At 42.8% G+C, this 24,152-nt stretch overlaps 3 protein-coding genes and 1 long non-coding RNA gene across 7 annotated transcripts in view; 2 read left to right on the top strand and 2 right to left on the bottom strand.

Annotated features, from left to right (window-relative positions):
* Window positions 1–1,100: 1,100 nt before the first annotated feature.
* On the bottom strand, window positions 1,101–3,557 carry LOC135556664 (uncharacterized). The gene is made up of 4 exons (XR_010458036.1): window positions 3,313–3,557; window positions 2,400–2,735; window positions 1,927–2,203; window positions 1,101–1,831 (listed from the first exon to the last, which is right to left on the bottom strand). It is a non-coding gene; the product is annotated as an uncharacterized LOC135556664 (long non-coding RNA).
* A 4,980-nt stretch (window positions 3,558–8,537) lies between these two features.
* On the top strand, window positions 8,538–11,001 carry LOC135556663 (zinc finger protein 32-like). Its single transcript, XM_064990040.1, has 2 exons — window positions 8,538–10,680; window positions 10,948–11,001. The coding sequence occupies exon 1, from the start codon at window positions 8,646–8,648 to the stop codon at window positions 9,804–9,806; it is 1,161 nt and encodes a 386-aa protein (XP_064846112.1). The 5' UTR covers window positions 8,538–8,645; the 3' UTR covers window positions 9,807–10,680; window positions 10,948–11,001.
* A 4,428-nt stretch (window positions 11,002–15,429) lies between these two features.
* On the top strand, window positions 15,430–18,326 carry LOC135556662 (small acidic protein-like). Its single transcript, XM_064990039.1, has 5 exons — window positions 15,430–15,602; window positions 16,118–16,201; window positions 16,545–16,605; window positions 16,812–16,921; window positions 17,781–18,326. Exons 1-5 carry the CDS (start codon window positions 15,549–15,551, stop codon window positions 17,979–17,981), a joined length of 510 nt encoding a protein of 169 aa, XP_064846111.1. The 5' UTR covers window positions 15,430–15,548; the 3' UTR covers window positions 17,982–18,326.
* A 2,026-nt stretch (window positions 18,327–20,352) lies between these two features.
* Window positions 20,353–24,152, bottom strand: part of LOC135556661 (pleckstrin homology domain-containing family A member 7-like) — a 189,324-nt gene continuing 185,524 nt past the window's right edge. For all 4 annotated transcript variants that reach the window (XM_064990034.1, XM_064990037.1, XM_064990036.1 and 1 more), the window contains one exon: window positions 20,353–20,886. In XM_064990034.1, the coding sequence (XP_064846106.1) occupies window positions 20,861–20,886 (26 nt within the window). In that variant the 3' untranslated portion in view covers window positions 20,353–20,860. The remainder of the gene's footprint in view (window positions 20,887–24,152) is intronic.

The following is a 24,152-nucleotide window of genomic DNA, read 5'->3' as shown; positions in this document are numbered from 1 at the left end:
GTCGAATTAGAGGGAGGTCTGTTTTTATTTTGCAATATGATCGTTCCTTGTGTGTATTTTAGACGCGGCTAACTGAATACCTAACTTTCAGTCCACTGAAAATGGCTAAAGTACAGTCTTTGGGTGTGTTTGTTAATACGCGTTTAACCGTGGCTACCGTAGAGATTATGGGGGCAGTAGAGAAAGTGGTAGCGGAGTACCAGGAGGAGATTTCCCGATCTAAAGTGGAGAATGACCGGCTACGCAGACTGCTGCGGATCAGACCGGAGATGAAACGATGTAGATTAGACTCCCTCCAGTTTTGTCTTACTGTCTCCGAGGAGGAGGTTAACCCTGTTCCGCAGCAATGTGACCAGGAGGAATGGAACTCCAGTCTGGGGACGGATGACCCCGAGCCCATGCAGATTAAAGAGGAAGTCGGGACCACTCAGGAGGCAGGGCAGCTTCAAGGGCTGGAGGCTGACATCATAGAGTTCATATTCACTCCTCCCTGTGTGAAAAGTGATTGCAGTAAGGAGGACCCACTTTTGAGTCTTCCCCAAACCGAGACTATGGAGAAGAGAGAGCGTGACTCTAAACTATTGGATCTCAAACCTTTTGGCACTGTGACCCACCTTGACATTACCAGTGACCCTCCAGATAATCAAGACAATGTCTCCAGTCACAGCTCAGTCGTAATTAACGATCCAGTAGGATTTGACATAAGCCCACCATTGGATCCCAACTCACCATTAAGGAAACCCGGTACGAACGCCAGCACCACGTATAACAACCCTCATATACTCCCCATGCCCAGAGTTAGGGTCAGAACCACAGACAGAGGACTGTGTAATCCAGAGACATTTGAGAGAGCCTCCCAAGATGCGCTGGTAGGTGGCCAGTCAGTCAGGAGTGCAGCGAAAGCACATGGCGTATGCCATGTTGTTTAGGTACTGTCGGAGGAAGAAGGATAGCGCCAGTGCCCGACTGCCAGCATACAGAGCCCACAACAGAGTGTTTAGTCAGGAGCAGGAGAATCATCTGGAAGATTATCTGTTGAGGGCTGCAGATATATACTTTGGATTGAGTCCTAAATTGGTAAGCTTACAATAGTGCCGGTGGTTGATTAGCATTAAAAAAAGACTAACTATAAGATTTTAAAAGGTCATATAGAGGTTCATGACAGTTCATAATTAATATTGCCTTTATTTTTCAGGTACGTAGACTTGCATATCACCTTGCCCAACAATACCACTGCAAGTGCCGGTGGTTGATTAGCATTAAAAAAAGACTAACTATAAGATTTTAAAAGGTCATATAGAGGTTCATGACAGTTCATAATTAATATTGCCTTTATTTTTCAGGTACGTAGACTTGCATATCACCTTGCCCAACAATACCACTGCAAGTGCCGGTGGTTGATTAGCATTAAAAAAAGACTAACTATAAGATTTTAAAAGGTCATATAGAGGTTCATGACAGTTCATAATTAATATTGCCTTTATTTTTCAGGTACGTAGACTTGCATATCACCTTGCCCAACAATACCACTGCAAGTACCCTGAGACCTGGGTTACCAAGGAGATGGCAGGGAAAGACTGGTTCACTTCCTTCCTCAAAAGGCACCCCGGCCTCTTCATCTGCCAGCCTCAAGCCAGCAGTCTGTTGAGAGCGACAAGTTTAAATGCAACAAACGTTTCTCAGTTCTTCAACAACCTTTCTACTATTCTGGGCCGCCACAACTTTGAGGCCAAAGATGTGGGGAACATGGATGAGACCAGCACCACAACAGTCCAAGTGCCGGACAAAATCATTGCCAACAGAGGGAGGAAGCAGGTCGGACCAACAACATCTGTAGAGAGAGGAACAATGGTTACTATGGCACTAGTGGTCAATCCTCAAGGAAACAGCATTCCACCTCACTTCCTCTTTCCCCACAATAAGTACCTTGATCACTTCCTACGTGATGGGCCTACAGGTTGCATGGGCACTGCTAGTGGTTCTGGCTGGATGGGAGAATGACTTCCTGGCCTTCTTGCAACATTTTGTGAAGTACACCAGGACGTCCCCACAGTCTCCACAGCTGCTGCTTCTAGATAATCAGGCCTCTCACCTCTCACTCCAGGGCATGGACTACTGCAAAGCCAATGGCGTCATGCTGCTCTCCTTCCCTCCTCACTGCTCCCACAAGCTGCAGCCCCTGGATAGAAGTGTGTACGGCCCCCTGAGGAGATACATCAACAGTGCCATTGATTGCTGGATAAAGACATACCCTGGCAAAAACGGTCTCCATATATGACCTACCAGGAATTGTGGCAACAGCCCGACCATCTGCTGTGACACCAACGTCATGGCTGGATTTCACTGTACCGGCATATGGCCATTAAACCCTACTGTCTTTACAGAAGCCGACTTCTCACCTGCTCATTGTAACAGGTCGTCCTGCCCCCACCACCACAGAGGAGCTAGCACCATAGCTGCAGTACCTGGGGGCTGTTGTGGCTCTTCACCCTAGGCTGGGCCTGTGGAGGTCAACGCAAGTCCTGTGGGGCAGTCTGTCTCTCCTGGGCAGGGGGAGGTGCAAGCCTATTCCACCTCTGGGGATCACCTCCACACTGTCTCAGATCCATCTACACCTGAAGATCTCTTCTGTGATTCTGCACTGAGTCAATCCATCCCCACAGATGACGTCAGCCTTGTCTAAACGTCAGACTGTTACTATGGTTACACCTTGGATCTCAGTCTGAAAGAAGTCGCTGTAAAAAAGACACAATCGTCTACAAGACAGAATGTTGAATACATTGATATTTAAATGTACTTTACCGGTTTTCCATGCTGTTGGTCGTTTTGGTGGTAGGAAGTGGAGATGGGGTATCCACAGGAAAGGGTTGTTTACCTGACTTATTACGGCGCCGGTAGGTTCTGTTGCTTCTATATTCCATCTCCTGATACATTCCACGCGTTGCACAATTTGTTAATAATAGCCCAATGTAACCGAATGTTGTCGACCAAAGCCCGTTCCCTCGCAGTCACCGTGCTTGGGAAATTTGCCGGCTGATTGCATGGGACAACGTTGGGTCTGTTCTTCAGTTAAATTCTGCCATTGTTTACATATTGTGCATGTAGCGTGCGAATTGCGTCAGCATAGAAAATACAAACCGTCATACAGACCAGCGTACTGAAAGTCGGGTTACTAACACTACACTGAATATTTCTTCCCAGATTACCTCCTATATAAGGACAAACTCAGCAGACAACGGGTAAAGTACGTTCAAATTAAGTTAATTCAACAGTCTGATTTGTGATGCGACTGTTCACAAAAAATGAGCCTACATGTTGGAGGCGAGAGAGGAGTCTTTCACCCTCAGATTCGGAGAGGCTAACTTCAGCCCTGTAGCTGTCCGACCTTTTCCGAAGGCGAAGGACGACCACCATTCTAATCGATCCCCCTGTCAAGGTGCCCTGGAGGATGAGAAAACAGTTGATACCAAAAGCCAAGCGCAGCTTGCAGAAACAGTGTGGCAAGAGCGCTCAGAAGAGAGCAACTAATTAGGATGAACAGGAAGTTGTGCAGAAGATTTTGGCGCATCCATGCCAGGGCAGATCTGGGTGCAGTGCTTGTTCAGTCAAGGGTGGGCACACAAGGCCTTCACTGAAGGAGAGGAGATCTACATCTGTCACTGATAGACAGAGTAAACAAATTTCATTTTAATTTCCTCAAACAATTGACTAATTTACACGTGTTTGTTCCACACTTGTGTTAACATTTTGTCTTTGTCTGAAGGTGTTACTTTTTGCAGTCTTAGTTCAGAAAACAGTTCTATATTTCTAATTTTGTAATTCTATACCTCTTCTATTGCCTGATTTATTTGTTTTACTTTAGGGGGGGGGGGGTGTCATTTAGAAGACGTTCATATCCTGAGCGATTTACAGGAGCAGTTAGGGTTAAGGGCATGTCGACAGATGTTTCACCTAGTTGACTCGGATTCGAACCAGCAAACTTTCGGTTCTTAACCGCTAGGCTACCTGGGTGCTGTTTTAGACAACATTGTCTTTTGTGGATCTATTTAATTCTCTTCATTTAAGTCTTAAAGCTGCAATATGTAACTTTTTGGGCAACCCAAAAAAATTCACATAGAAATGTTAGTTATAGATCTGTCATTCTCGTTGAAAGCAAGTATAAGAAGTGGTAGATATTTTCTAAGTGCGCTATTTCTATGCTCCCCATTCTTAGGTTTTGTTTTTGCTTCTTGTTTTCGGGTTTGTACACCAGCAAACTGCTGAAAATACAATATTTTTGGTAATTGAAAATATATACTGAACAAAAATATAAACGCAACAGGGATAGGCCCAACCTCTTGGGAGCCAGGCCCGCCCACAAGGGAGCAAGGGCCAGCCAATTAGAATGAGTTTTTCACCATAAAAGGGCTTTATTACAGACAGAAATACTCCTTAGTTTCATCAGTTGTCCGAATGGCTGGTCTCAGTCGATCCCGCAGGTGAAGAAGCCAGATGTGGAGGTCCTGGGCTGGTGTGGTTACACGTGGTCTGCTGTTGTGAGGCCGGTTGGAGTTACTGCCAAATTCTCTAACACAACATTATGGTAGAGAAATTAACATTCAACTCTTTGGCAACAGCACTGGTGGACATTCCTGCAGTCAACATGCCAATTGCACACTCCCTCAAAACTTGAGACATCTGTGGCATTGTGTTATGTAACAAAACTGCACGTTTTAGTGGCCTTTTACTGTCCACAGCACAAGGTGCACTTGTGTAATAATCATGCGGTTTAATCTGCTTCTTGATATGCCACACCTGTCAGGTGCATGTATTATTTTGGCAAAGGAGAAATGCTCACTAACAGGTATCTAAAATTTGTGGCCACAATTTGTGAGAAATAAACCTTTTGATCTTTTATATCAGCTCATGAAACATGGGACCAACATTTTACATGCTACGTTTATATTTTTGTTCAGTATATTTGTATGTCTGTGTCTCTCTCTCTCAGTCTCTCTCTCACATTACATCATTTCACAAATAGTTTAATCTTCACTCATTCAGTTTATACAAGAATTAGATGCAAACTCTGTAATTGAGAAATATACACATTCAGAGTGCTTCCTGTCCTCTCTGAGGTCACAAAGAAACACACTCGTCATATCTGTCCTTTAAGTGTCCAAGGACCATTCCCACCTTCTCACAAATTGACATTTTGTTTCAAATTCCCATTTTGGGGATTTAGGAGTTCGCCATGTGAAATCCTTTGTTCTCTCTGTGTCTCTCTTTCTGCATGACCAGGGGGAGAGAGTCTCCGCCAGGAATTTATGTCCTGAGATAACAGAACCTGTGTGTAGGAGAGAGTGAGAGAGAGGGGGAAGCCATGATCTATACCCAGAAAGGGCCACGTCATGACATACTCAAAGTGGAAGATGCATTCTAACGTTTAAAAAATGTATAAAAAATAAAACTCTAACTTCACCATCTACCAATCAGTGCCCTTCTTTGCGAGGCATTGAAAAACCTCCCTGGTCTTTGTGGTTGAATCTGTGCTTGAAATTCACTACTCGATTGAAGGACCTTACAGATAATTGTATGTGTGGGGTAGAGAGATGGGGTAGTCGTTCAAAAATCATGTTAACCCCTATTATTAAACACAGAATGAGTCCATGCAACTTATGTGACTTGTTAGGCAAATGTTTACTCTTGAATGTATTTAGGTGTGCCATAATAAATGGGGTTGAATACTTATTGACATTTCAGTTTTACATTTTTTTTTTCATAAAAAAAAAAGAATCCCCCCAAAAATGTCACTTTGACACACTTTGACATTATGGGGTATTGTGTGTAGATCAGTGACACTCAATCTCAATTTAATCAATTTTAAATTAAGCTGTTGTAACACAGCAAAACGTGGAAAAAGTCAAGAGGTGTGAATACTCTCTGAAAGCACTGTAGATGCCATGTCACAATACATTGGAAAGTTACGTTGAAACAACCTTAATTGAACCAGTTTGTGCCCTGTGGGTTTTGTGTGTTTGCGCCTCTCTCCCTAAATGTACTTCGCTATTAGACATCGTACACAAACATGCCCCTTAAATACTTTCTGAAGGCACTGTAAGTCATATTTAATAGAAACCGGGAAACACTGGACAGTTACCTTAAGGCAAGTGGTTGTTTTCCTGTAAGGATACCTTATCCTGGAGAGGTAAACAGCAATTATCAGCAATTAGTAACACACAGGGAGGAGCTAGTTGCCCTGAAGGTAAGATAATAACTTTTGTTTGGAAACACATAGTCAAGCATAGACAATGACATTTACAGATAATAATACAGATATAATGTTCAGTTCATGAGCAATTCAATGATTCATTTGCACACTATGTACATCAGTACATTGTCAACTTTGATGTTAACTCATGACTATAAGGTTCTGTCTGACATGTTGGTAAAAAACGACTTATTCACGTGGAGTTGCGAGGTGGTCCTTTTTTAAAAGTACAATAAAAAAAATCTGTGCAAATACCTTTTAACTTCGTGCTATAAGGTTCCAGCTGCAATCCAATCACACGATGCTGGGTTGTCAATCAAAGATAACTGTATGTAAGGTGATCCAGTGCTTTGAGAACGTATTCAGACCCCTGGACTTTTTCCACATTTTGTTATGTTACAGCCTTATTCTAAAATGTATTAAATTGTTTTCCCCCCCTCATTAATCTACACACAATACCCCATAATGACAAAGCAAAAACAGGTTTTTAAAAACTGTAATATCACATTTACATAAGTATTCAGACCCTTTACTCAGTACTTTGTTGAAGCACATTTGGCAGCGATTACAGCTTCAAGTCTTCTTGGGTATGAAGCTACAAGCTTGGCACACCTGTATTTGGGGAGTTTCTCCCACTCTTCTCTGCAGATCCTCTCAAGCACTGTCAGATTGGATGGGGAGCATTGCTGCACAGCTATTTTCAGGTCTTTCCAGGAATGTTCGATTGGGTTAAAGTTTGGTCTCTGGCTGGGCCACTCAAGGACAATAAGAGACTTGTCCCGAAACCACTCCTGTGCTGTCCTGTTGGAAGGTTTCGTTAGACCAGAGAATCTTGTTTCTGATGGTCTGAGAGTCCTTTAGGTGCCTTTTGGCAAACTCCAAGCGGGCTGTCGTGCCTTTTACTGGAGTGGCTTCCGTCTGGCCACTCTACCTTAAAGGCCTGATTGGTGGTGCAGAGAGGTTTGTCCTTTCAAAAGATTCTCCCATCTCCACAGAGGAATTCTGGAGCTCTGTCAGAGAAACAATTGGGTTCTCGGTCACTTCCCTGACCAAGGCCCTTCTCACCCGATTGCTCAGTTTGGCCGGATGGTCAGCTCTAGGAAGAGTCTTGGTGGTTCCAAACTTATCAATTTAAGAATGATGAAGGCCACTGTGTTCTTGGGGACCTTCAATGCTGTAGAAACGTTTTGGTACCATTCCCCAGGTCTGTGCCTTGACACAATCCTGTCTCTGCGCTCTACGGACAATTCCTTCGACTTCATGGCTTGGTTTTTGCTCTGATATTCACTGTCAACTGTGGGACATTATAAAGACAGGTGTGTGCCTTTCAAAAACATGTCAAATCAATTTAATTTACTGATGGACTCCAATCAAGCTGTAGAAATATCTCAAGGATGATCAATGGAAACAGAACACATCTGGGTTATTGTATGTAGACTGATGCTGAAAATGTTTTATTTAATCCATTTTAGAACAAGGCTGTAATGTAACAAAAAGTCAAGGGGTCTGAATACTTTCCGAATGCACTGTATATGTAACAGTATAGCTTCCGTCCCTTTCCTCGCCCCTACCTGGGACCCTCTAAACACATAGACAACAGCCACCCTCAAAGCATCGTTACCCATCGCTCCACAAAAGCCGAGGCCCTTGCAGTGCAAAGGGAACAACTACTTCAAGGTCTCAGAACGAGTGGCGTCACTGATTGAAACGCTATTTGCGCGCACCCCACTATCTAGCTAGCCATTTCACATCGGTTACATATGCATACATGACATTCTAGACGATTCTGTACTTCCAACTTTATTGCAACAGTTTGTGGAAGGCCCATTCCTGTTTCCTCATGACAATGCCCCTGTGCACAAAGCAACGTCCATACAGAAATCGAGATTGTTGTCTAAGAACTTGACTGGCCTGCACAGAGCCCTGACCTCAACCCTATCGAACACCTTTGGGATAAATTGGAACACTGACTGCGAGCCAGGCCTAATCACTCAACAATAGTGCCCAACCTCACTAATGCTCTTGTGGCTGAATGGAAGGAAGTCCCCGCAGCAATGTTCCAACATCTAGTGGAAAGTCTTCCCAGAAGAGTGGAGGCTGTTATAGCAGCAAAGGGGAACCAACTCTATATTAATGCCCATGATTTTGGAATGAGATGTTTGACGAGAAGGTGTTCGTTTACTTTTGGACATGTAGTGTATCTATCCCATATCAGAACTCTATCCAGCTAGCGGCGCTGTTGTCCGTTTCAGGCTAGCTACTCGCTGACAAACACTAAAGAACAAGACAACACGGAAGTAAAATTGGAGGAAGGTTTGTTTTGAATATGCATTCTGCTCGCTCCTTACGTGGATTTTAGACGCATTTAACGGAATACCTAAGTCTCAGTCCACTGAAAATGGCAAAATTACTGTCTTTGAGTGTGTTTGTTAATACGCGTTTAACAGTGGCTACCGTAGAGATTATGGGGGCAGTAGAGAAAGTGGTAGCGGAGTACCAGGAGGAGATTTCCCGATCTAAAGTGGAGAATGACCGGCTACGCAGACTGCTGCGGATCAGACCGGAGATGAAACGATGTAGATTAGACTCCCTCCAATTCTCGCTTACCGTCTCTGAGGAGGAGGTTAACCCTGTGCCGCAGCAATGTGACCAGGAGGAATGGAACTCCAGTCTGGGGACGGATGACCCCGAGCCCATGCAGATTAAAGAGGAAAATGCGGAAGTCGGGACCACTCAGGTGGCAGGGCAGCTTCAAGGGCTGGAGCCTGACATTGTAGAGTTCATGTTCACTCCTTCCTGTGTGAAAAGTGATTGTGATCAGGACGACCTACTTCAGTCCTTGACTCTTTCCCAAACCACGACTGTGGAGAACAGCGAGAGTGACTCTAAAAAATTGGATCTCAAACCTTTTGGCACAGTGACCCACCTCGACCATCCTTATGACCCTCGAGATAATCAAGACAATGTCTCCAGCCACAGCTCAGCTGCAAGCAGTGATCTAGTAGGATTTGACATAAGCCCACCGTTGGATCCCAACCCACCATTGAGGAAACCCAGCACCACATCTAAAACTCATGACTGCGGGAAAATATTAAATTGCAAGGGGAGCCTGAACAGGCATATGCAGACCTCCACAGGAGAAAAATCATTTAGCTGTAATAACTGCAGGAAAAGCTTCAGTCGCAAGGATACCCTTAACATGCATATACGAACTCACACAGGAGAGAAACCATTTGTCTGTGGTGATTGCGGGAAAAACTTCAGACAGAAGGCTACCCTTAACAGGCATATACGGACTCACACAGGAGAAAAACCATTTAGCTGTGGTGCCTGCGGGAAAAGCTTCAACCATAAGGGAAACCTAACTGTTCATTTACTGACTCACACAGGAGAGACACCTTTTACCTGTGGGGACTGCGGGAAAAGCTTCAGACAGAAATATAGCCTTAAAAAGCATACATCGACTCACATAGGAGAGACATTTAACTGTGCTCACTGTGGGATAAGCTTCAGACACAAAGTGAACCTGGATAGTCATATACTTGCTGTCCACAAATAAACAAAAACAGAATGAAAACAAAAAGAAGAAAATGTAACAAAGATCTGGCAGTTGGTAATACAATTGCAGGATATGGACATCACTGTTAGGAAAGCAAATAAATTCTAGATCATTCATGTTGTAGGTTTAAAGTATTTACTTTTGTAAAATGTTCTATGTAAATAAAATGTTATTCGAAGTACGATATTATGATCAAACAGTTAAAAAGGGCAATGGAAACACTTTAGGAAGTAAATCTAAGCAAAGATATGCAATCAATCAACTAATATCTTGCAATTCTTTAACATAAAAACATCTCTGTATTTAGTATTTTGATCTTCGAGGTTAATTTGAGCCATTTTTAATTGCCATAGTAACGACTGACACAAGTCCGTCACTGGCAGGAATCAGTAAATTGTCTGGTATTGCATTTTCGCGCGGAGAGTGAATCGAAGAGTACAAGGACATGATGACAACAACAATTAGTAATTCAGACATGAACTGTATAGCGCCAGGCTGTACGAATCGGCTCCAATTTTTTTTTGTTTAAATATATCGGCTAGGTACCATCGGCTGTCCAAGGACCTTTTGAACACGTGGCTCCATGTCCTAAAGAAAGAAAGGAAGGACGTGCCAGCTCGAGCTAGCAAGGTCTGCAGGCAGCACTTCGCCGAGAAGGACTTTGCTACGAAGGGCACGTTCGATGCGGCAACCGGGAGTTTCAGAATGTAAAGGAGTCCTAAACCTACGTTGAAGCCCTCTACTTGCCCCCTCCCAGCGTCAATTTCGAGGGTTATGGTGTACAGTAAGGGTTACCGACCGACCATCATCAACATCGCTGACTTCGGAGTCAAGCCAAACTTCGGACTGAGGCGACGCGAGTCAATAGAGCCGGGTAACGTTAACCGACCATTAGTCATGATTGTTGTTGACTAGGCTACGGTTAGACCCTGGATAACTTTGTTGTTACTCTGAGTGGCGCAACTGAAGTTGACATAGCATGTTCATGGCATGTTCGCATGGCATGTTCGCTGAAAAATAAATTTTCCTGTATTTGCTTTGCTGTGTGTGTGTTGACAGCATACATGACTGGTAGCTTGTTAACGCCAACTGATATATTTGGGTTCAGTTGTCTTAATCTTAATAAAACGTTTGTTTTCAGGATGATATTGTCATCCATGAAAATGTTTTCATCCTGGAGATTGTGCAAGAGGAGGTACATGCAAATCCATGTTATTTCTAAGGCTATTGTTTGTTTATTTCAAGACACAATCTGTCATCCCTGATGCCATTTTCAATATATAAAATTGACAAATTACAGTATATGCAGTGACTCTTGAATATAACTAAAGCTTAAGATGCCTTAATATTTTTACACCAACAGAAAAGAACAGTTACTACAGCATGCCAAACAAACCCCTGGTTGCCAGATTGTTCCTGTGCGGCGGTGGAGAAGAGCTCCACCGGGACCATAACTAAAGAACGAGGCCCAGCTAGATTGCTCTCACCACCATGTTGGCCACAGAGCTGAGTGAAGACCAGGAGTCGATGTATGAACCTGAGAGCTCAGACACACAATCATCACAGTGCGAACCAAGAGATACAATCTAAGAGTGTGTGCAAGATCAGAAATACATAGTCTTTGATAGCAAGCTGAAGGAGTTGTTCAATGTCTGCCATGAGCAAGGATGTCGAGCTGGTGTCATCAGTCCATCCCTGAAAATAAATGGTTTTGCCATCACCATGGAGACAGTGTTGTGGGCCACAGGAGGAAGTGGGAGTCCCAGACCAGAGTGGGGAAAGTTGTTTGCAGGTAGTGCCATCGGCAGTCTGTCTTCCTTACTGGTGGCTCCCACTCCACATTTGTGGAAACATGTCACCTCCCCAGCCTGGTTCCCATGTCGCTGCGTCAGTTTGGAAACCAACAGCACATCTACATTGTGCGAGAGGTTAACCACATGTGGACCCACCACACGTAGGCCATTCTGGCTACAATTGGTGACAGTCCACTGATCGTATCTGGAGACGCATGGTGTTATTTCTCCAGGCCACTCTGCTTCCCACCTGATCCTCCCCCATGAGACTGTGCATGTTACCAAGATGAAGAATAGTTACTGTTTGGAGACGGAAGGATTAGAGAGATGCCTGCAACACATTGAGGTAAACTATAGCCTAACCTAAATTTTTTTAGCTAGCCTGAGGGTTGGAAGTGTGTATTTGGATGGATGTATTAAGAGGACGTAGGTACCTTTTTTAGGATAATAATAATAAAATCATTACTAACAGGCTCATGGATGCAGTATTGAAACCTTGGCCATTGACAGGCATCCAAGTGTGAGGGTGCACTTGAGGGGCTCATATCTGGCATGAGTATGACCTGTGGCAGATTGCCAAAGGTATGAGGAAACAGCTGGTGGCCATCGGGAAGCCAGAGGTACTTTCATATATTTTATAGTAAAATCAGAGCTATATGATTATGATGATTCAAGTCAGTGACTCCGGGGTCTCGTTTACTCCCTGTGTCTCAGGTACTGCCATGGGGGAGGGCATTAACTCACCACTTCTGGTACTGTGCCACCACTGCTGGTTGAAGTGTCCAGGTGCTAAAAGAAAAGTGGATCACCACAGTTCATCTCATCTCCAATGAACACCCGTGGGTCACTGGAGGCACACTGAACTGCTGTGAGCGCCCCCCCACTCCCCACCTGAAGAAGGAACAGGATGAACACATTGTCAGCTTTTGAGGCAGTGAGGAAAAAAGTCCTCAAATCAAATGTTATTGGTCATATACACATATTTAACAGATGTTATTGGTCACATACACATATTTAACAGATGTTATTGCAGGTGTGGAGAAATACTTGTGTTCCTAGCTCCAACAGTGCTGTAATATCTAACAATTCACAACACACATCTAAAAGTAAAATAATGGAATTAAGAAATATATAAATATTACGACAAGCAATGTAGGCGTGGCATTGACTAGAATACAGTAGAATACTATATTATTTATATAGCACAGCTCTGGAAAAAAAGGAGACCACTGCAAAATGATCAGTTTTACTATTTATAGGTATGTGTTTGGGTAAAATGAACATTTCTGTTTTATTCTATATACTACTGACAACATTTCTCCCAAATTCCAAATAGAAATATTGTCATTTAGAGCATTTATTTGCAGAAAATGACAACTGGTCTAAATAAGTAAATGGATGCAGTGTTGTCAGACCTCGAATAATGCAAAGAAAGTTCATATGAATTTTTAAACAACACATTACTAATGTTTTAATTTAGGATTAGATCAGAAATCAGTATTTGGTGGAATAACCCTTTTTTTTAAATATAATTTTTTGAATCACAGCTTTTATGTGCCTTGGCATCTCCACCAGTCTTTGTCATTGATGTAGGATGGCTTTATACCACTCCTGGCGCAAGAATTCAAGCAGCTCGGCTTGGTTTGATGTCGTGACCATCCATCTTCCTCTTGATCACATTCCAGAGGTTTCAATGGGGTTCTGGTCTGGAGATTGGGCTGGCCATGACAGGGTCTTGATCTGTTGGTCCTCCAGCCACACCTTGATTGACCTGGCTGTGTGGCATGGAGCCTTGTCCTGCTGGAGAAACCAATCAGAGTTGGAGAACATTGTCAGAGCAGAAGGAAGCAAGTTTTCTTCCAGGACAACCTTGTATGTGGCTTGATTCATGTGTCCTTCAAAGACAAATCTGCCCGATTCCAGCCTTGCTGAAGCACCCCGAGATCATCACCGATCCTCCACCAAATTTTACAAGCCACAGTGTCTCGCACCCACTGAAATTTGGTGATGATCTGAGAGTGCTTCAGCAAGGCTGGAATCGGGCAGATTTGTCCTTGTGAAGGCCACATGGATCAAGCTACGTACAATGTTGTCTATGTACATAGTGCATCAGCCTCTAAGGTGCAGGATAGAGTAACCGGGTGGTAGCCAGCTAGTGACAGTGACTAAGTTCAGGGCAGGGTACTGGGTGGAGGCTGGCTCGTGATGGCTATTTAACAGTCTGATGGCCTTGAGATAGAAGCTGTTTTTCAGTCCCAGCTTTGATGCACCTGTACTGACCTTGCCTTCTGGTTGATAGCAGGGTTAACAGGCCGTGGTTCAGGTGATTGATATTTTTGGCCTTCCTGTGACAATGGGTGCTGTAGGTGTCCTGGAGGTTGTTGAAGGGTCTCAAGAAGGTTTTTGAAAAATGTATCAACTGTTTCTGTACATATGTTGCAACATTTTGATCAAATTAATGAGCACATTTTAACCCCTTTTGCCTTCCTATGTGAATAACTACAACCAATTGATTTAATAAAATCAGTAATATAATAATTCTAGTAGCCTATTTATTAATCTCTAGTTAAATGAATTAGATATTTTATTTTCTAGGTGATGAAGTGTGGCTGGTGAACTCAAGTGTGCATGCCCTGTACATTAAAATACATGCCCAAGAGGAACATGTTCGACCAGCAGGGAATGGTCGCTAAATTCCAAGTGCCTGCCTTGGACCGCAATTATTCAGTGGACAGACAGCAGGTTACAACAGAGGGAGTGCTCAGTTTAAAGCAAGAGTTCTCCAAGGCTGCCTGGGCGTTAGTGGTGAAACCCATCAAGGAGGAGAAGACATGGTGTTTCCGGTCTGAGCTCCTACACGGCATCGTTGACTGCTGTGCCAATATTATGTCAGATGTAGACAGAGAGGAATTACCTACAATTATTTGTGTAACTTATATCTGTCTCTAGGACCATCCCAGCAGACTCTCCTGAGTGCCCAAAGAGAGAGTGGCGGTCACTTTGGGGGAGCGGACTGGTGTTCCGAAAATGGAGAAGGAGCAGGCCATTCGACAGCAAATTCAAAGATACACCCATCCATGGAGGGAATTGAAGTGGAATTGTTTTTGTTTTTTTACCAGTTTCAACAGACATGCTACCTTGTCCCGGACCTGCGGTTTCGACTCTGTTTTTCAGTCTCTCGGTCCTAACTTTGATGCAACTGTACTGACCTCGCCTTCTGGATGGTAGTGGGGTGAACAGGCCATGGCTGTGTCAAGTATATGTAGACGGGAGGAGTATTATGTGCCAGCTGAGCCTAAATGCTGCAATTGTGGTGGTGAACATACACCTGCATTTCTGAAGTATCCTGTTAGGGTGATGGAGGTGGTAAGAATAAGGGCTGTCCAGAATGTCACCTATCCGAAGTTGTTGAGCAGTGAAAGAAAAGTGTGAAGTTGAAGAAATAATGGTAGTAGGAGTAGAGACACAAGATGATGTTCCTTGTCAAGAGGGATCCTGACATGTATGTTAAGAAGGTGGACGTTGTGGTGTTTATTGGTTTGGTTATCAACTGCACAGCACAAACGGAGAGGAAATCTAAGAAAATAGGCATTGTGAGTGTTACTGTCGCTGAATGTTCCATCCTCACAGGCACCTGTAGGAATGCAATTTGAATGTGGAAGGAGTGGGATGGTTGTTCGATTAATTTAAATTATCCCCCTTCCTACATTTGAATATATTATTTTTGTTTTGTTTCAAGACCCCGTACAGTAGGTGGCGGCAATATACCAATAGGTGTAGTCTGCCATAACATTTTAAAGAAGATAACAACGCAACCGGAAGTTGGAATCGCTAGTTTCCGTTTGGGTTCACAACTGCAACTGTTTGTTGATGGTGGCATAGCTAGCCAGCTACTGCTATGTCAATATTTTTGATTTAGCTAGCTAAAACAAACGTTTTTACGAAGAAAATGAGTTCTGAAGGGAATCGACATGGGACGAAAAGACCTGGTTCTCCGAATGAAGTATGTTAACTATAGTTACATGCATTGAACGGGACAGGCCTTGCAGTTCAGCTAACCGGCTAGCAAGGCCCGTATCTGGTTTGCTTTAGCAAAGAAGTATGTAGTCAACTTGCATCCTAACTAGATATGCAGCCTGTAACATATTGCGTCCTCGATCAACAAAGCCATAGAGTAAAACAGTTAACTATTTAACGCTGGTCAACAAATCACAAGTGTTATTTTTTTAGCTAACTTATTCACCTTAAGGTGGCCAGTTTGACACATCATGATGAAGCTTGCCAGAAAGTCCATTTAATAAACATTTATTTTGATATAAATTAACTCAAGGCTGTTACTACTAGGCATATGCCGTGGCTAGTTAGCGTTATATTAAGATGTGTGACTTTAGCTAATCCAATTGGGGGGGAAGTGTGTGTGATCTTCGAGCCGAAGGTGCAATAAAAGGCCTAGGCTTCGTTCTGTTGGGATCCCATTCCTTGTGTACTACTGTAGGCAATTCTGTGTTGTTCTTGCAGGATGAACCTACTCCATGGGCAGCTGCAGATCTGGGGGACAACGAGAGGAAGCAGAAGTTTTTGAGGTTGATGGGCGCAGGGAAGGTTTGTTTGGTCATATTCTATGTAGACTATTTTTCCCAACCCTCATCAGGGACCACTAGACGTTTCACATATTTGTGGCCCTTACTGGAACACCTGATTTCAAATGTAGCTAAGTCAACAAATCACCAAGCCCCTGATTAGTTGAATCAAGTGTGCCAGTCTGGTATTGGACTATTATTACTGTAACGCAGTTAACTGTTAATTCAACTTGATGGTTACCTCTATTCCAGTATGAGATTGAGCCAACATTTTCTTAGGCTACAATTTATAATCCATATATCATCGTCAAAGGAGGAACAGAACTGGTATTACAGAATTATGTCTACTGTATTTGGTCCTGCAGAAAGAACACACTGGACGTCTAGTCATTGGAGATCACAAATCAACATCCCATGTCCGCAGCGGTGAGTAACCCTATTGAATTATAGAAAAAGGCTTGTCAAGGTACTGGTATCTTGGCAACCCTATTCTACATCCCTTTCAAATGCTTTACTCACAGATGTATCCATCTCATCTAATCTAACCTTTTCCCATATCAATGCAGTACTATCTGGGACCAGATAGCACTGTATTTGGTATGATTGGTGTTTCACTAGTTTGTCCTCTGCAGGGGCGGAGGACCAGAGGATGAACTCTGAGCTGGAGTTGCAGTACCAGCAGGGGCTGGACGGGAAGCTGTCAGGCAGGAACAGGAGACACGTTGGACTGGGCTTTAGCGAGGTGAGAGATCACGGACGGACAGATTTTTTTTTCACCTTTATTTAACCAGGTAAGCTAGTTGAGAGCTAGTTCTCATTTACAACTGCGACCTGGCCAAGATAAAGCAAAGCAGTGTGACAAACAACACAGAGTTACACATGGAATAAACAAGCATACAGTCAATAACACAATAGAAAAAAATAGTCTATATACAGTGTGTGCAAATGGCTTGAGGGGGTAAGGCAATAAATAGGCCATAGTAGCGAAGTAATTACAATTTAGCTGATGATGTGCAAGTAGAGATACTGGTGTGCAAAAGAGCAGAAAAGTAAATAAAAACAATGTGGGGATGAGGTAGGTAGATTGGGTGGGCTAAGTTGAACATCGATCCTAGCAAAGATGGCTGACAAATTGTTCCATTCTGATGAATAGGGCTTCTATGACATCAGCCAATCAATCTGCTGTTCTATTATCTATGGGGTTGAATGGCTGAAGCAAGTTTGGGTACGCTTTCATTCTATTTAGCTGGGTTGTGTTCGTTAGGAACTAAACAAGAAAAATCTCCAGAGCCTGGAAGGTACTATCTGAATTTGTCTAATAAAAGCATTTTCTGTTGCAATGAACACAACCCTGGCCTGTTACATGACATGATTAGACCGTGATGTAATACTGATTGATTGATACATTTTAAGATTTGAGTTACTGATGGTGCTTCTCATTAGACCTGTATGTTTGCATGGCTATGTAAGATTAATGACAGCACAGCACATGGAAGCGCCACAACGTGCGATTGGCTCAAATTAGAGGCATAATTTATACAGCCAAAATGTCGCCCCAGTCTCCAGATCTTCATTTTGTGAAACTTCTGTTCGCTCCACAGCCGGAACCAGCCCCACCTCCACCACCCGTAGAGGGCCAAAGCAAGGCAGAGCAACCAGCCAGTCCCAATGCCCCAGACAGCCCCTCAGAACCCCAGGGCTCACCAGACAAACCCCCCTCACCAAACCCAGAGGACAGCACAAAAGACAAGAAAGAGGACAAGAAACACACCTTCAAAATGGCCTTTGTGAAGTCATCCTAAGACTGGGAGAAAAACAGTCACTTTTTTTCTAAAGTCAAACCACAGATTTGTACATAAGTCGTTCTTTTGTGTCTCTGCAGTACTCCAAGCTGATACATGGTAACTTCGTGGTTTAAGATGGCTTTTATGTTTCAATGCTGAGCAGCAAACCAGTAGTGCACTACTGAAGGAGGTAACAATCATTGAGACAGATTTCCTGTGTTGTTTCCTTGTCAATTTTTGTTAGGAATTCTTAACTGAAAGAGGGACTACGACGTGTTATAAATGGTTCTGAGACGAAGCTCATGAGTTATAAAAAATGTACTTAACTACAAATTGAATATCAATAAACTGAAGTGTACCACACAGTAGGAATGAATATTTTCTCAAATCTACCAAGGTGGCTATTTCAAAGCATTTAAAAATCTAATCACTATACCAGGGTTCTCCCTGTGCTACATTGCCGGCTTGTCTGGGCTACTATGTGAAACTGATATTTAGTAATGATAGATTAACTTTGATCAGCAATCACATTTTTTGTGAATTGCGAAACAGGCCGTTCAGTGCATTTCAGCAGTAGGATATCTCAGTGTGAACCCAGAGTAGGCTGTAGCATCATAACTGCAAAGGCAGTCAAATGACCAAAGATACTAAGCTTGCTAGAAAATCTCCATCGAATGACATATCCTATTTGGCAATATCGAGTTGATAATTAGCCTATGCAGATTAGTGCATGAATAACAGAGATGAGAGGATATTGTTAAAATAAAAAATCCATATCTACTCATACAATTTGATCACACATTATCTACTGAAGCTCTCAGATGGGCAGCAATACGAGACAGCGCAGAAGCGTTATGTAGAAGAGCTTTTAAAGACAGGACTGTCCAGCGAGAAATCCCAGTTGATTTGAGTTTATTCTGATGATCGACAAGGAAGCACATTAGATGGGCAGGACAACAGCATGTTGATGGCTGTAGATTTGTGATTCGTCTGTTAGCCCCTGCTAACTTATTTCCATGCTAATGTGACCATTACAATTAAATGGGGAGTCAGGATGTTGGATTTCAGTGGGATTGTGGTAGGAAAATAGCCGAGGCTCTATAAGGCTACTGCGTGAGTCAATAGATAACTAATACACTTGGTTTAGGCTACATTGCATGCTACATGTTTCTGAGCAAACTAATAAATGAGCTACCACTTCCACCTGTCCGGCCAGAGATCAATTAACCAAATATACAGATGGAGATTCAGTGAAAAATCACATTGATTATCAGACAATTCAGAGGCTTCTGTTCAGGAGTAAGACAGAATACTCACGCGAGTGAAGATCAAAATCCACTTATATACATGCTCGACACATTTTCTGACCAGCTAATATATAAGCAAACTAGAATAAAGATGATCAATTAACTTAACATTTCCCCCAGCCTAGTTACCAAATATCCAAACTGATTCTGTGAAAACAAAAGTCTGACTGATTGATATATCTGGACGAGTCCCCCATGCTTGTCTCAAAGCAGCGCAAAGGCTCTGTCCCAATCAAAAAGGTGCTGAAATGATGATGTAGGTGACCACACAGGACTATTGCTTTACATTTGTATAACGGTTGCATATGATTTAGGGATATACAGTATAAGCAAGAATTTGATATATGCCTTCAATTGCATTAGCCTATATTTTAATCATTCAGTTGATCATAACTAAAGGTGAGTTTTTCTCTCTGCGCTTTCTCTAGGCCCAATGGCTATTTCCTCGTCTCCTCGCTGTGCTGCCACCCGCCTCGTTCTCAAAACCAATTTGAATCATTATACTTATTTTTCTAAAAATCTGGCTTTTTTTCGGGTTTGGGCTCATTTAATTTCTGTGATGTCAGGCCTGGGCTCAGGCTTCAAGCTTTACAGACTTGGGTCGGACCGGGATCTAATTTTCAGTTCTGATGAGAACTCAAACTGCATTCAGATCTGGTGTGCAGTCGAGCAATGTCAGTTGTGTGTTTTGAATTGATGGCCACTTTGTGTGAAGTAAATACGCCAGGCTAAAAGGATTCCATGAAACAACCTGTATGGATAATGTGCTTTTTTGTTGTTGCCTAATCTGCTGCGCATGTGTATTTTGTGGAAATGCATTAGTGAGACAATGTTGTAATTTTCCATGTCTTGTCATGACATTTTTTGGGGAAATGTTAAGAGTGATCCCTTTAATTGTCAATCACTCTATAAAGCTGATTTTTAGCACTATGGCTGGAATTGAGCCCAAAATAAACATGCTCGTGTTTGAATCGTCTTGCATTTACTGTTTGAAGTGAGTTGATTTATGACACATTGACCGTATACGAGTGTGTTCATGATTAAATATTGAGAGAGAACTGGACATGAGGCAACATGTTTTGTTTAAACCTTTATTTCCAGAAACATCATTATGGTTTATTTCCCATAATACAATACAGTTGATTGGCAAAAGCGTTACATGGCAGTGCTGAGCTACAAAGGTTGCAATTTGGTGCAAGATTGTCTTTCATTAGTCAAAATAAAATAAATATATGATTCATGTCATAATTACATTTCCATTTTAACGACCTATAAAACATTGCTTAGAACTTGTTTTAGAAATATAGACCACACTTCAAAAACACAGCTACTGATTCTGTTGCAAAAACTATTAGTGTTAACAATTACACACAACATTAAAGTGCAAAACACAACTCCAATTCAAACTTAACATTAGGTACACGCACAGTTACAATGCTATATTGTTGAGTTTCGAATAGCTCCAATAAAAAGTATTATAAAACATCACTCTGGCATTAATTGCTGAAAATTATTAGTATTATATCCTTTGCCCATCAACTATTTTCATTCACGGATGTCCTGTCGGTGTCTTGCCGTCTGTGTCAATGGTCAGTCAGTGCTCAGCTGAGTTTTGGCTAAAAGGGGGGAAAAACATGCTCATGACATTGAAAATACAGACGGTAATGTCTTCAATCGAACGTTCCACCCTCGTTCCAAAAAGCCTAAGTAAGCAGTGCTTGTTTGTGTGGAAACAATACGCCAACCTCTTTACATTCTAATCATGACCCAACAATATTACCATCACCTAAACCAAAAACATCAACATCACCTAACCCAACAACATCACCATCACCTAACCCAACAACATCACCATCACCTAACCCAACAATGTCACATGACCCAACAACATCACATGACCCAACAACATCACCATCACCCAACAACATCACCATCACCCAACAACATCACCTGACCCAACAACATCACCTGACCCAACAACATCACCTGACCCAACTACATTTGGACACCAAAAACCACCATGCTTCAGATAAGAAACCACCAAAGCACTCCAAGTTGTGAGAGCAGAAATGACACCTAAAGACAACACCTATCCCACTGGGCACAGACGTCAGTTCAACGTCTAGTTTAGAAGTTGTTAAAAGTTGGTTGAAAAATAAATAAATCTTCTTAAGTTGTTTCAATGTCATCACATCGATTTTTGGGGTTTTGAAATGATGTGAAAACAAGGCTGATTCAACCTTGTGCCCCAGTGGGATGCCAACACAAACATCACAGAGGCACCTTAAGGCCACGACACTCAAGAGAATATGCAGTGTACCATCACTAGATCTGTTATTCAGAATCTCGCTGTCTGCACAACCAGGGGCAATGAGAGAGGGTCACATTACTGTGTTGTACAGTGAAGATGCCCCTACACGCTGTTCTTGGGTCAGTTTTGGGCCAATTCTCTACACTAATGGTTAAGGTTATGATGAGGGAGAGAGAAAAATGATCCAAGATCTGTAGCTTCACCCCGGAGTGTGCTGCATTTGTCTCCCTTTCTGTTCCGATTCTCTTCTTCCAGGAGTGTGCACTGGCATACTCCCCATCATAGATTGGCTGGAGGAAGTTTCCACCATTGATAAATACATACTTCTCACTTTGGGAGAAGGGCTGAGAATCAGGATACTAACTGGGTTGGCTTCTCTGAAGAGAGCACAATGTCCTACTAGATACTCCATCTATAGCTATATTAAAGGAGTGGTTTATGAAGGAGGGATCAAAGATACTGAAGGCAGTTCAGTGGGAAAAAGGTGTGTTTGTGTGTGTACAGCATGCATAGAGTAGCCTGAGTGTATAGACTGTGTGTGTACACTGTGTAGTATATATACACTGAGGGTATTAGGTACAGTGGGGCAAAAAAGTATTTAGTCAGGCACCAATTGTGCAAGTTCTCCCACTTAAAAAGATGAGAGGCCTGTAATTTTCATCATAGGTACACTTCAACTATGACAGACAAAATTTGAAAAAAAAAATCCAGAAAATCACATTGTTGGATTTTTTATGAATTTATTTGCAAATTATGGTGGAAAATAAGTATTTGGTCACCTACAAACAAGCAAGATTTCTGGCTCTCACAGACCTGTAACTTCTTTAAGAGGCTCCTTTGTCCTCCACTCGTTACCTGTATTAATGGCACCTGTTTGAACTTGTTATCAGTATAAAAGAAACCTGTCCACAACCTCAAACAGTCACACTCCAAACTCCACTATGGCCAAGACCAAAGAGCTGTCAAAGGACACCAGAAACAAAATTGTAGACCTGCACCAGGCTGGGAAGACTGAATCTGCAATAGGTCAGCAGCTTGGTTTGAAGAAATCAACTGTGGGAGCAATTATTAGGAAATGGAAGACATGCAAGACCACTGATAATCTCCTTCGATCTGGGGCTCCACGCAAGATCTCATCCCGTGGGGTCAAAATGATCACAAGCACGGTGAGCAAAAATCCCAGAACCACACAGGGGGGACCTAGTGAATGACCTGCAGAGAGCTGGGACCAAAGTAACAAAGCCTACCATCAGTAACACACTACGCCGCCAGGGACTCAAATCCTGCAGTGCCAGACGTGTCCCACCTGCTTAAGCCAGTACATGTCCAGGCCCGTCTGAAGTTTGCTAGAGAGCATTTGGATGATCCAGAAGAAGATTGGGAGAATGTCATATGGTCAGATGAACCAAAATATAACTTTTTGGTAAAAACTCAAATCGTTGTGTTTGGAGGACAAATAATGCTGAGTTGCATCCAAAGAACACCATACCTACTGTGAAGCATGGGGGTGGAAACGTCATGATTTGGGGCTGTTTTTCTGCAAACGGACCAGGACGACTGATCCGTGTAAAGGAAAGAATGAATGGGGCCATGTATCGTGAGATTGAGTGAAAACCTCTTTCCATCAGCAAGAGCATTGAAGATCAAACGTGGCTGTGTCTTTCAGCATGACAATGATACCAAACACACCGCCTGGGCAACGAAGGAGTGGCTTCGTAAGAAGCATTTCAAGGTCCTGGAGTGTCCTAGCCAGTCTCCAGATCTTAACCCCATAGAAAATCTTTGGAGGGAGTTGAAAGTCCGTGTTGCCCAGCAACAGCCCCAAAACATCACTGCTCTAGAGGAGATCTGCATGGAGAAATGGGCCAAAATACCAGCAACAGCGTGTGAAAACCTTGTGAAGACTTACAGAAAACGTTTGACCTCTGTCATTGCCAACAAAGGGCATATAACAAAGTATTGAGATAAGTATTTGGTCAACAACAAAAGTTTATTTTCCACCATCATTTGCAAATAAATTCATTAAAAATCCTACAATGTGATTTTCTGGATTTTTTTCTCTCATTTTGTCAGTCATAGTTGAAGTGTACCTATGATGAAAATTACAGGCCTCTCATCTTTTTAAGTGGGAGAACCTGCACAATTGGTGGCTGACTAAATACGTTTTTGCCCCACTGTACACCCATCTAGTACTGGGTCGGACAACCCTTTGCCTCTAGAGTATGTAAACGTTGCTCAATTGGTAACAAGGGACCTAACGTGTGCCAGGAAATCATTCCCCACACCATCACACCACCGCCACCAGCCTGTACTGTTGACACCAGGCAGGATGGGGCCATGGACTCATGCTGCTTATGCCAAATCCTGACTCTGCTATCAGCATGATGCAACAGAAACCGGGATTTGTCGGACCATGCAATGTTTTACCACTCCTCATTTGTCCAGTGTTGGTGATCGCGCGCCCACAGTCGTTTAGCTGAAAGCAGTGGAACCCGGTATGGTCGCCTGCTGCAATAGCCCATCCGTGACAAGGATCGATGAGTTGTGCGTTCCAAGATGCCATTCTGCACA

Source organism: Oncorhynchus masou, chromosome 15, assembly GCF_036934945.1.
Source record: "Oncorhynchus masou masou isolate Uvic2021 chromosome 15, UVic_Omas_1.1, whole genome shotgun sequence".
NCBI classification, from domain to species: Eukaryota; Metazoa; Chordata; class Actinopteri; order Salmoniformes; family Salmonidae; genus Oncorhynchus; species Oncorhynchus masou.
This window is presented reverse-complemented; position numbering and strand designations above follow the sequence as displayed.